General features: G+C 45.3%; 1 protein-coding gene across 2 annotated transcripts in view; it reads right to left on the reverse strand.

Annotated features, from left to right (window-relative positions):
* The window catches only part of GALNT17 (polypeptide N-acetylgalactosaminyltransferase 17), a 436,592-nt gene that overhangs the window by 30,629 nt on the left and 392,314 nt on the right, over positions 1-13,649 (reverse strand). For both annotated transcript variants that reach the window (XM_059896130.1, XM_059896131.1), the window contains exons 7-8: positions 3,649-3,834; positions 1,088-1,225 (exon numbers count right to left, since the gene is read on the reverse strand). In XM_059896130.1, the coding sequence (XP_059752113.1) occupies positions 1,088-1,225; positions 3,649-3,834 (324 nt within the window). The remainder of the gene's footprint in view (positions 1-1,087; positions 1,226-3,648; positions 3,835-13,649) is intronic.

Below are 13,649 nucleotides of genomic sequence, written 5' to 3' on the forward strand. Positions count from 1 at the left end.
GATGCCCAAGTGCTTATACACACGCATGTTCTCAGCAGTGCTGCTTATAATATTTTTTTTAAAAAAGGAAACAACAGAAATGTCTATGTCTTCAAGCAAAACACAGCATACACAAAAGGTACCATCTTATACAGCCATTAATAATGTTGCAGAAAAAGGCTTAACAACACAGGAAAATATTCTCTATTATTAGTAACATTTCAAATTATTAGGCATTGTGGACAGCCTGGTTTTAGTTTCAAATATCTATATACATCTATATCCATAGAGAGGTGTATATAAAAAGTATATGTATGTATATAAAAAATATATTTTTAGTAAAAAGAAATACACACACACACACAATAAAGCAGACCATACATCCAAATGTACACATTATCTTTGGAATTAGAATGCTTACGTCTAATCCTGGCTTTATGACTTACAAGCTGTGAGACCTTAGATAATGTATTTCATGTCTCTAACTCTCAGCGTTCCTATCAATAAAATGGAAATAACACTACTGCCTAGTAAAGTGAGGGTGACTGAACTCATATGTGAAAAGCACTTAGAACAGTACTGGCACATTGTAAGTGTTCATTGCCATTATCGCTATTTTCAAACTTTTCTAAAATGCAGGTTTATGGCATTTGTACTAAGAGAAAAGCCAATCTGTTTTAATATTCAGAAAGGTGACATCCTAGAAAATCTGAGAAGGGCATCCGTACCCTTTCTTTGGCAGTAAGTGGCTCTGGCCCACGGCACTGGGCAGTGGACAGACAGGTCCAGTCCCCGCCTCTCTTTACACCCAACTTCCTGCTCAATGTCCCAGGTACAGGTCCCAGGGGACCTGAGAATGTCCTAAACAGAACTCATGGTCCGCTCCACACTGTAGGCAAAACGATGGCCCACGCCCCCATTGATTACATGTATCCCCCCACCAGCCGGTGAGAGCCTTGCTGTCAAAGCCTGCACCTCCAAAAACTAATCATTGAATGAATGGATGAATGAATGAGTGAACGACTCTGTTCCCTGTTTTCCCCCAGCAAGGCAATCCACAGCCCACCGCACAGCCATCCAAGCCGAGAGCATGCGTGGTCTTAATTACCTCCCCGTAGGCAATGGTGTTATTGTATCTTCTCATTTCTGGGTAGACGTGGTCCAGGTACCACTGGAAATTCTTACACTTTAAACTCTTCCTCAAGGCTTTTCTTTCTGAGACATCGCCTATGTCAATTCCTGGATTCTGAAAGTAAGCAAAGGGCATTAGTGACCAGGAGGCGCTGGCCAAAACCGTCAGAGAGAAATCTGAAGCCTCTACTTGATCATCTAGCCCCGAGCTTAGACGCTACTGTCCCCCGAGCACAGCACGCGACCCCCGAAGTCAGCCTACCTTACCATCATCAAAGGGATCCCGTGACACACTGATACTGACAACCTAGGCCCCATCTCCATCTCTGCCATTTCTTCAGTGACTCTCAGAACCCAATTATTAGAGGAATTATTTGATTAAGACGAGAAAATAAATGTCTATAACCTCCTCCCATCTTTCTTTTCCGTACACGTGTAATTTCCCCCCTTTGCTGGCTCTTTGCGAATTTCATTATATGCAGATGTGAAAATAATTTTCCACTGCAAAGCTGGTAATGACGTTCTAATGAATAATTCACTCTGCTTTTACAGAGATGAACCTGTAATGTGCTGCTGTGTGCTGACAGGGGAAAATAAAGTAGCTGAAATACGATTCCAGAGCCAGCCACAGGATGGCTGTGACCCAGTGCAGACAGGATACGCTCTCCTCCACGGCGGACAGCCAGGCATCATCTTGGAGCAGGAGAAGTGTTTAAATGATTTCATTAAGATTTCTTCTTCAGCAGCCAAACAGTGATTTTTTTTTTAAAGACAAGTCCCTTTAAATGTCAAACATTAATATTCAAAGGCAAACCTGGGCAGTGATATTTAACTCTTTGTTTTAATATACTTAGCGTGATTAATGAGGATGGTCATTTATGAAAAGCCTGGTAGGGAACACTGGCATTAGGGACCGAGGTGGTTTGTAATGATGGAGAAGCACTGGAATAGGGTTGGCAGTCCTCACTTCTTCTGACCCCAAGTCACACCCCCATCCTAGATCACAACTCTCATCTGCAAACGAGAAAAATAACAACGTCTGTTCCACTGATGTCACGGGGCTGTGGGCAGAGTCGAGTGAAGATGCCAGTTCACATCCTTGCCCTGCCATGTGCTGGGTGTAGGACCTTAAGCAAGTCAATTGAACTTGCCAGAGCTGCAGTTCACTCATCTGTAAAATGGACATCACAGTGGGTTCATATCAAGCTAGCATTTATTGAGCACTTAATATTTGTTATGCTCTGTTTTAAGCCTCATTTTTATCCTTCCAGGAGCCCTATGAGACCAAGGTTAACAATCTCTGTTTTACAGATGAGAACACCAGGGCAGGCAGTTCCTCTGTCATGAGGTTGTTATGAGGGCTAAATGAAATATTGCAAATAAGAAACTTAGCAAGTACCTGGGAGAGTGTAAGGAGCTCAACAAAGGTTGCCTATTTTTATATAATAATGTGGAAAATCGTTTCTAGTTTAACAGCTATAAAGTGCTGCATGGCCATAAGGGGGTTTTCAGTGCTTTAGAACATTATTTCAATAATTGTAACAACAATGATATAAAAATTCTTCACTTGTATCCTCTTTATCCACAAACCTGCACATATTCAACTGCATTTCTGCTGTCCTGGGCTCCAGCCTCCTGAAACGCAGGGGCTGCCATTTCTCAGTGGGAACAATTCCACAGCTCGGACACCTACAGGTGCTCTGGCTGAACAGATAAATCCAACTGTGGCTGAGGGTATAGGTCACCCCGCTGTGCTACGGAGGACAGAAATGCTTGCCAACATTCCCTATCCTGTGCCAGGCACTGCTTTAAGTACATCACATGTACTTAGTTTTAGTACTTTAGTACTTAGTACTTAGATTAAGTACTTCTGATTTACTTCTCACAATCAACCTAGGAAGGAGGACCTGCTATTATCCCCATTTTATAGCTGAGGAACCTAAGATACAGAGATGATAAGTAGATTTGTTCAAGATGTCATAACCGTAAACGGCAGGGCTGGGATCCCAACCAAGCCAGAGCACAACCGCCGTGCAATACTCCTGTGGGGCTGTAGTAACACGGGGATTTTCCTAGATTATATTCTGGGTAGAATATGGAAGAGAACCGAAGAGCCATGTAAACAAGGATCCAGCATACAGTAGGGACATACGTCACGGGGCAGCTGGAGCTCCACGGGAGGGCACACCGTGAGAGCAGACGACAGGGTCTGGTGCCAAAAACTTTGGGCAAGGATCTTCTGGACACGGTGTACATTCCGAAGCAGGGTGTCAAGATTAATATAATGAGACCAGAATGAACACAGTGAGACCCCTCTAATCTCTGTAAATGGATTTAGAGACTTCCATGGTGCCGATCCCCATGTAAAGCAGGGGTTCTAAAACCTGGAGGTCTGTAAGCCGCCTCAAAGTACACTTATAATTTTCCAAGGGTGAGCATCTTTCTGGGGAGGAACCATCGGCTTAGTAAAGGGATCAGTGACCCATCAAACATAATGTCAGTGATCTAGGGTGATGGGGAAGGGCTCTTTGGTCCTACCTCCAGTGGCAGATTCCACGCTATGTACACGTGAGACTTGTAATCGTCCATCCAGACCTCGGCAACCCGGAGAGCATTCCTCTTGGTGTAGAAGCCGATGTTGCTGTTGTATGGCTTCTTCTTCCGCTCGATGTGGGCCACCCGTGAGCAAGGCAGGACCTCCATGCTGCCCCCGCACAGCCACACCTGGGGAGGGGGGCAAGGACTTCATCAGCCTGACAGAGAAATTCCCAGAGGCCATTGCTCCCTCCCCCAGGCCCGAAAGCAATGGTTCAGGAGACAGCCTGAGCGAGAAATGTGTTTTCATATATAAAGCCACTGAGCTTTCAGGGTTGGTTTGTTACTGCAGCATAGCCTAACCTCACCTGACTAAAACTGGTAGAAAAGATGGTTTTGGGGAGTTTTTTATAGATACAGCAGCTCAGGGTATTAAAATGTAGCTCTTCCTAAGAAAGGCCAATACATGTGATGTGCTCCTGGTGACGCATGGGTTTTCTTAAGTTCTCAGTAGTGCACAATTGTCACCTGTGAAGGTTTTATTTCCCATCTGGCTGAAGCTGGGCCCTACAGAGCTATAATGGCAAATTCAAACTAAAAAAACAGAATATCTTTAGTCGTATCACCACAAAGTGTACAACGGTTTAATTCTCCATTTATTAATATGCTCTGTTTTGGAGTCCTAAGAACACAGATGCCTGGCCTTCTGGAAGCATCCACCCCAATGCCATCATGTACAGGTGGCACTTGTTGCTAGAATATTTAAGTGGAAGGCTGAAATGTTAATTGCCTTTAAGGGATGCAAAAGCCCAAGGAAGTGACAACTTGCCATCCTCTTGCAGGAGCACGGCAGGCTTCCAGGCTCAAAAGGCCCTGTTCCCAGAGGAAAACAGGACCACCCAACTTCTCTCAGTCCCAAGCAGGACAATCAAAGCATTTCTGATTGTCAAGAAGGACTGATTTGTGAAAATGAATTCCTGGTACTGGTGAGGAGAAGAGGAAGAAGACACAGAGAGGTTTCAGGGATCCATGAGACAGTCCTGTATACTCTCTGTAAATGAGAGTGTGCCGGTGAGCTGACTCAGGTCAGCATAGACCACGTATGCTCATCCCAAACTAGGCCACTTCAAGACTTTCTACCTTCAGTTTCCCAAACTCCCTCCTTGAGGATACTGGGACCCTCTTGAGTGTTTGCACACCTCCCCTGGGCCTTTATTGATTGAATTTAGTGGCAAATTTGTGTGTGTGTGTGTGTGTGTGTGTGTGTGTGTGTGTGTGTGTGTGTGTGATCTTCTGTTTCTATTTCCCAACTCTGGCTGCACCACAAGGAAATAATACAGATGGAAAATTCTCCTCATAACCAAGAATCTTCACCTTGCCTGTTTCTTCAAGGAGGAGACTGTGAGCTAAGAGATTGGTAGACAGTAGGTGATCCAGGCTAGTTTGATTTGTGATCTGACACCTAGATGCCCCCATGAATTGGGGCAGACTCAGCTGTTGGCATTGGAAGGAAGCCAAGTCAGGGAAGCAAAATATGGCAAAAGGCCTATGGGGGAATAGAGGCAAGAGACCTTACAGGGTAAAAGAAGGTGGCTGAATTTCCAGGAGTGGGCAACATACAAACACACAGAGTTCCATGGGTATGCGGCCCTAGACAGTTTCAGGATTCTGAGAATGGACAGAAAGACATCTCATGTTCAGATTAGACGATTTAATATCGTTATGCTAGCAATACTTCCCAAATTGATTTAAATATTCAACACAATTCTTATCAAAACCCCAAAGGCTTCTTTGCAGAAATTAACAAACTGATCCTAAATTTCATATGGAAATACAAGGGACCCAAAATAACCTTGAAGAGAACAAATTTGGAGGACTTCCACTTCTGGGGCAACATGCAAAACAATGAATTTGGACCACTACCTCACAACATATACAAAAATTAACTCAAAACAGATCAAAAACCTAAATGTAAGAGCCAAAACTATAGAACACTTAGAAGAAAATGGAAGAGTAAAGTTCATGATCTAGGATTAGGCAAAGGTTCATCAACTGAAACAAAATATGGTATATCCATACGATATTATTTAGCAATAAAAACAAAATACAGACACATGCTACAGCCTGATGAACCCTGACAACTTACGTAAGTGAAAGAGGCCGGTCACAAAGGACTGTATGTTATTTGATTCCATTTATATGAAATGTCCAGTAAAAGAAAATCCACAGAGACAGAAAGTAAGTTGATGGTTGCCTAAGGCTGAGGGTGGGGTCAGAGGAATAGAGTGACTGCTAGCGGGTATGGGTTTCTTTTTAGGGTGATGAAAATGTTCTCATATTGATAGTGGTGAATACTGCACAGCTCCTGAATATACTAAAAACCATTGAGTTGTACACATTAAATGGGCGAGCTATAGTAGTATGTGACTATCTCAACAAAGCTGTGACAAAAATAGATAGATAAATAGATAAATAAATACACAGAGAGATGGGGAAAAGAAGATTCAAGGGATGGATTCCAGTTTGGGGGGGCTCCAGAGGAGTGGAAAAAGCAAAGCAGAGCTTGGTGAGGATCTCAGATGGTTGACTTCTTTCACTTAGCATCATGTTTTCAAGTTTTACCCATGTTGTAACAAATATCATTATTGCATCCCTTTTTATAGTAGAATACGATTCCATTGGATGGATGTCCTACATTTTGTTTATACATTTATCAGTTGATGGACACTTGGGTTGTTTCCATTTTGGCTGTTAAAAATAACCCTGCTATGAACATTGATATACAAGTTTTTATATGGATATACGTTATCATTTCCTTTGGGTACATACCCTAGGAGTGGAATTGCTGGGTCATAGGGTAACTCTATGCTTAACCTTTTGATGAATTGCTAGACTTCTCCAAAGTGGCTGCACCATTTTACATTCCCACCAGCAGTGTAATGAGGGCTCTAAATTCTCCTCATCCCCACTAAAGCTTATTACTGGCCATCTTTTTGATTATAGCCATCCTAGTGGGTGTGAAGTAGTATCGCATTATGGTTTTGATTTGCATTTCCCTGATGGCTAATGATGTTGAGTATCTTTTCATGTGCTTATTGGCCATTTGTCTGTCTTTGGAGAAATGTCTATTCAGATGCCCTGCCCAATTTTTAAATGGGTTGTTTGTCTTTTTATCATGAGCTGAGGCCTTAGGGTGAAAATGAAGTTGGCTTCCAGTGTCATTTCTCTTTCTCTTGCCTCCGTCTTCATCACCTTTTTGGATGCCAGTGTGCAAGACCTTTCAAATCATTCCTATGGACAGTCTGTCCCCCCGGCTCTGTATAGAGCTGGCGTGGAGAGGGCTGTGAGAGGCAGAGGAATGAACCACAGCAGAGGCCGATATTCTTGTTCAACCTCCTCCAAAGACCAGCAGTATGACATTAAACAAGTCACTTTCTCCCTCTCCCGCCAGGTGCCCCAGGCTCTCCATCCCGGTGTCTCAGCCAAACCTAGCAAGGCAGCCCCGCACCCCCCAGGCTACCTGGAAACGATGCAGTGTCCTACTCTGATGTCTTTCAGGATGCTGCTTTTCATAAGTTATGTTTGGCTTTTCTCCACGAGAGAATGAGGAACCTCAGGACTCCAATGGGAGAATTCCAGACAGTTGACAGGTCAGCCAGCCAGAAAGCGGCAGGCTTCTCTGTGAAGGCCTCCAGTCTGTTTTTAGCAAGCTTTCTTCCCAACTCAAAGGGACAGATACCTGAAGTAACAGGAGATTTCACTGGCATCTCTCAGGAGAGAAGAAAACATACGTTTCTCTAGATTTTGTCATGTAGATTTGGAATACAGGAGAGAGAAAAGTTTACCCCTAAAAAAAGTGGGGGAGGGGAGTCAAAGGACACAGAGGTAAATAAACCAATGTGGTTCCTGTGACCACATCCCGGCATTCTGGATCACAAAGTGTTCTAGGGCCACATAGGCCCCTGCAGCCCCTATAATCCATCGCTGCACAGAAGGGGAGCCCCCGACCTTCGCCTCCAGGGTCCTTACTTGCATGCGCTCCTTTCAAGGCCTGAGCTAGTATCTGACCCCAGAGAACCTGGAAGCCCCGTCCTGGGGACCCCTCCCATCCTCTCTCTTAGGGAGGGAAGCCCTAATGCTCTGGAGTTGGTCTCTCAATGTTGCCTCCCCAGAGACAGGAATTCTTCCTGGTATCAGATGTGAAGTCACTTTGGAAACCATTTAAACCCATTTACAATGCTAAAAGCAACACTGAAGGAGTGCTTAGTGCAGAAATTATGTAAATAACCCCATTTGGTAATCTAAGGGCAGGCAAATTTTAGCCTTTTGTCGGCTGGCAAAATCTGTTCAAGACAACACAGATTGCAGGCTAAGAGAATATTTTATTTGTTACTTCTGTCCTCCCAATCCGTTTCGGGACTCCCTGGTAACCCACCTCCCAGAGGCGAGGACTCACCCCAGCTCCTCTGTGCTCCCCTCTACCATCCTGGGAACAGTGAGCTGGCTTTTCCCAGTCTACATGCACAGTCTCTCCACTACACTGGATGGGCACAGAATGGCTTTCCTCCTCAAGTCCTTTTCCAAAAATTCAATTTCAAACCTCTCCTTTATTTATTACTGTTTCTCAGTAATAGGATTTACCAATATGGACCTCAAAACATATGTCAATTTAAATACCACAGCGGCGAGAACCCCTAAATACCTGGATTCTACTGCCAGTCGATGCAAGTCATTTCTCTTAATGCAAGAGGAGGAATTAAAACGAAGCTTGGCAAAGGCCACGTGATTCAGAGGAGAAAAGAAACGCATACCGAGAGCAGCTTGATTGATGGAGCATGAAAAGGGGGTTGGGAGGGCTTTTTTTCCTTTTCTTTTGATGTGAGTTGCTGCTGCTTATGCACGTAAAAGAATAATAAGGGGAGGGGGTGGGAACAAATAATATCAGGTTTATGCTCACCGATTTAAAATTTTCGCCAGCCTTACTATCCAGCCTGCTAGTATGATATGGTCAGAGAGGGCTGGGCTTCTACGTTAGAAAAATAGCTCAAAGCAGCCTTAATCAGGCGCTTTTGGGTCAGCTTGGCCCTGCCTTTCCCCCTCCCTTGCCTACCTCTCTTCCCCTATCCTTAGACTGCCCCACGCTGGCTTTCTCTGGCTGCTGTTTCTGTCCTGCCGTCTCTGCCCTGTTTACAGACTCCTTCCTCTGGACTATCCCTTCTTGAAAAGGCAGCTCCGACTAAGCAGAGATCAAGCATTTTACCCATCTTTGCATCCCCAGCACCCAGCCTGATGCCTTTGACTTCTCTTGGTCATTCAATGCAATGCTGCATACGTGTTCACGAAGACCAGAGCTCAGAGCTAAACGCTGCCTGGGATATAAAGATAACTGAGACATGAATCCCACTCATGGTCTTTGTTCTTTCCTCAGAGTTTGAAATGGGAATTCCAGGAAAGTGTTGAGGACCGCTCTATAATCTTGTGGTGGAAGCAGCCAGAATGGGGGGTGGGTGATAACACTGCATTCATTTCCCCATGTATGCAATCTTGCTCTGCTATCATTCAGTCTGCACTTTGCCTAGGATTAAAGAGGAGCTGGTAGGGCGCCATTGTGGATGAACTACGCTCAACCACAGAGGAAACTGAATTAGATTCAGTTCTTCCTTTTTTTTTAATTTTTATTTTTGGTTGAAGTATAGTTGATTTACAATGTTGTGTTAGTTTCTGGTGTACAGCAAAATGTATATATATGTGTATATGTATATATTCTTTTCCGTCTTATTTCCATTATGGTTTTTTACAGGATATTGAATATAGTTCCCTATGCTATAGAGTATGTCTTTATCTGTTTTATATAGAGTAGTTTGTATCTGCTAATCCCAAACTCCTAATTTATCCCTCCCCCACCCCCTTTCCCATTTGCTAAACATAAGTTTGTTCTCTATGTCTGTGAGTCTGTTTCTGTTTTGTAGGTAAGTTCATTTGTATCATATTTCAGATTCCGCATATAAGTGATATCATATGGCATTTGTCTTTCTCTTTCTGATTTCACTTAGTATGATCATCTCTAGGTCCATCCATGTTGCTGCAAATGGCATGATTTTATTCTTTTTTTTTATGGCCAAGTAGTATTCTATTGTAGATATATACCACATCTTCTTTAATTTAGATTCAATTCTGTCTTTAACCCCAAAGGGCCAGAGCTTTGAGATTGTGTACAGTGATCTGGAAGGAGACTGGAATGGCCGCATGCTTCAAAGAGTATCCCGCCGCCACGGTTCAAAAGGCCCTCGAAGGTTGTGATCGCTTTCTCTAGCGTCCGAGTTCCCTCACTGAAACTGACTTGGTCAGGGTTAACTAAAAGACCTTGACAATTACCTCTCCCAGAAATCTGCAGAAGGGGACTGTGGCTTCGGGGCTGCCTGCGGTTTTGGACTAGGACTCATGAGAGACCAGGACAGATGAGCCCTCCACAGCTCCATCAGATGAGACAGCCCACCTACCCACTGGCCATCGTCTAATAAGGACCTCCCGTCCCATTCCTCAGGACACAGTCTGCCTGAGACACGCCTTGGGGAGAAACTGGCTGCTTAGCTAACTCTTCTTTCTTCCCCAGAGGGGGCCACAGGGAGCCCCACTCTCCCTTGTCACTGGGGATAGAACTGCTGAGAACATCAACTAATTTTTTAAATGTTAGACTCGTAACTGGACTGATAATAAGCTGTGAGTCCGGAAAGGGAGAGGAGGATAGAGCATCAGGGTCCAGGGACTCGGGGGCGAAGCGGATGACCCAGTCGTTACTGATGGTCAGCAGGGGCTGGGCAGGCGTGGCCTTAGGGGCCAGGATGCGGCCACCATAGGCGAGTCTGGAGACCAGAAATTCCAGGCCATCAATCATGCCATTCAGTGCTCTTGGAGACGCTGGATGGTTTAAAGCAAGGGAAAGGCAAACAGATCCCGGTTCACTCGCGTCTGGGCACAAAAGGAAACTCAGAACCATCAGACGACCCTCCTAAGTCAATCTGGGCCTGTGGCTGGTGGCTTGGGGCTTGATGAGTTACAATGTCGGTAGATTTCACCACCTCTTCAAGTTTTTTGGTGTAAACCTTAGGGCTTTGATCAAGAAAGGATCCTCAAGATGGGAGTAGACATGCATATGCTGAGAAGGTGACAAATCTCAGTCTCTTTTATTGAATTCCAACTTCTATTTTGGTGCCCAGGTGGACCAGAGGATCACGCGATGCTCTCCTTGGGCCTGTAACCGTCCCTGACGAACCAAACCTAAACACGGCACCACGCGTGGGAAAGATGGGGCCAACCTCTGCCAGTGGCAGCACCGATTCCTGCAGACTCTACGGCAAAGGCTGCAGCCTGGGCACCACAGCCTCCTGGGCACCCACAAGTCTGGCTTCCCCACGGGAGGTGTGGCCTTAAGACTCATTCTCACCGTGTATGGGAGCCTAGGGGAGGCGTGTCCCCTAGGGCTGATGTGGTTGAAAAGCCAGTATGCTTTCTCCATCCTCTCTCTCCCACTGCACAGGGACCTTGGAAGTCACCTTTTAACGGTGGAGGAGCCACATGTGGAAGGAGCCGAGGTCCCCGAATGACCACAAGGAAGGCTACCTGCCAACCGTGAACATCCACAATTGGTTTTTACTAAAATCTCAGTGAAGCCCCTGAGATTTAGAGGTTTGCTTGTTCCAGTGGCCAGAATGACCAGCCCCAGAGATGCCCCATCTCCTGTTTCAACTTGAAAGTGAGTAGAATTTTTAAACATCTACAGGAATCCGAGGCTTTGAATGGATTCGATGACCTGAAGCAAGTGGCCTCCCAGAGGTTCCTTCCAACCCAATAATTTTATTTCCATTTCTCTCCCAGAAAACAATCCATTCCTCCGCGTCTGTGGAGGTTGACTACTGCATCTGAATACTGACAATGGCAGTGATGTGCCCTCATCCTATTCTGTCCTCTGCCCTGCACGGGGTCAGTTTCATGTTTGGGAAATGGCTGGAATGGTAGCCAGCAGCAGAGATGATAAAGGGAAATAGTCTTTTAAATCTTTAAACAGTTCTCCCTGGCACTGCTTTGTTCTTGCTCTCAACGCTGTGTCCGGCATATCTTCCAGGCCTGGGGTCTATCTGAACAATTCTAAAATGTCATCTCCTACCTGCTGACTTCTGCTGCTGTAAGCAGCCAGGGGCCTGGCTCCTACAGAGGCTGTGAGGCCGAATGCCTGAGCTCAGTCCCCATTCACAGAAAGCGCGGTCCAAAAAAAGCCAGCCTGACCAAAATAAGTCTACCCGCTCTCTGGCTCAGAGAAAACACAGGAATGACATTGAATTATCTTGAATGTACCCTTTTTTCCCTTTTGTGAAAATCCTGGGGTCTGTGGGGTTGGGTTTTGATAGTTCTTAGAATGCTATTGAATGGCATTGATTTTGAAACCTTAAAGAACCAGCAGCTTGGGGTTACTTCAAAGGCTGCCTCAAGGCCTTTGTCCTGGAGAATTTGAAACACAATCCAGCCTGTGATTGAAGTTCATCGTGTCTGACATCCTTAACAGATGCTGTGTGCTCCTGCCTTTTCTTGCCACCCCTGGGTCCTAGGAGGAGTGCTCAGGACACAGGAAGAAATCATGACTGTTATGGGCTGAATTGCATTCTGCCCCCTCCACCCCCTGACCCCCTGGCAAATTTATATGTTGAAGTCCTAGCTCCCAGGACCTCAGAATGTGACTGTATTTGGAGACAGAACCTTTAAAGAGAGAATTTAAGGTAACTGAGGTCATTAGGGTGGGGCTCTAATCCAATAGGACTGGTGTCCCTGTAAGAAGAGGAGATTAGGACACAGACATGCACACACAGAGAGAAGCGCATATGAGACCACAGACAGAATCTGGCCATCTACAAGCCAAGGAGAGAGGTGTCAGAAGAAATCAACTCTGCTGACACCTTGATCTCGAACTTCTAGCCTCCAAAAGTGTGAGAAAATGAATTTTTGTTGTTTAAGCCACCCAGGCTTGTGGTGCTTTGGTATGGCAGCCCTAGCAAACTAATACAATATCCTTCCTACATTTTCCCTGGATTTCATCACAGGGCACTGCCCTGGAGGAACCCAGAGAGAACAGGGCCAACAGAAGGGTGTAGAGAATCCAGAAGAGGTTCTGTAAAGGAAAACTTTCCTTCAAAAGATTCATCTTGAAGTAGTTAGTTGCCTGTGAAATTGTAGCACCTTTTGTTATTAGCTTAGAGGCCTGCTTTGGGAAAACATTTCAAGTCCCCTCTCAGAAACAGAGGAGATTTGGTTAAAGTGCTTCCCATATGGAGGGAAAGTGGTTTCTGGCCCGCAGACAGGAAGGGGCTTCTCCCACAAAATGAGATGTTACATTCCATGTGAAGAAGTGGGGCAGTCAGGAGGGATGCTGCCCTCTCAGGATCATGGCAAAGGCATCAGCAGACAGCCCCGTCCTCCTGGTGACATGTCAGCCCATCTGGGATAGCTGATGTTGGAAACACTGGGAGGAGATCCTCTGACACAGCTGAACACAGCTGCGCCGTAACCTCTAGGAGAAACGCCTCCAAATTCCGAGGGCTGGGTTATTGGGATACAGATGATCTAAGTCAGAGGTTTCCAAATAACAGACCTCTGACTTGAGCTGACTGCAGCCCCATCACCTGGGGAGCTTGTGAAAAACACACACACTTAGATCCCAGTCCCTGAGGAGCTGATTTAGTGGGTCTTGGGAAGGGCCTGAGCATCCACATTTTACAAGCTTAGGGTATCTACTTGTTTGGAACTAGGGAAAGATCCTGAAAGATTTGTGCCGTGGACACCTGTGCAGCCTGGAGAAGCCTATGGATCCCTTCTCGGAATAAAAATGCATCAAATATCATGGAAGCAACCTAAATGTCCATCGCCAGACGAATGGATAAAGATTGGGTCATTTGTAGAGACGTGGATGGACCTAGAGACTATCACACAGAGTGAAGTAAGTCAGAAAGACAAAA

This window comes from Balaenoptera ricei, chromosome 15 (assembly GCF_028023285.1).
Source record: "Balaenoptera ricei isolate mBalRic1 chromosome 15, mBalRic1.hap2, whole genome shotgun sequence".
Lineage (NCBI taxonomy): Eukaryota > Metazoa > Chordata > Mammalia > Artiodactyla > Balaenopteridae > Balaenoptera > Balaenoptera ricei.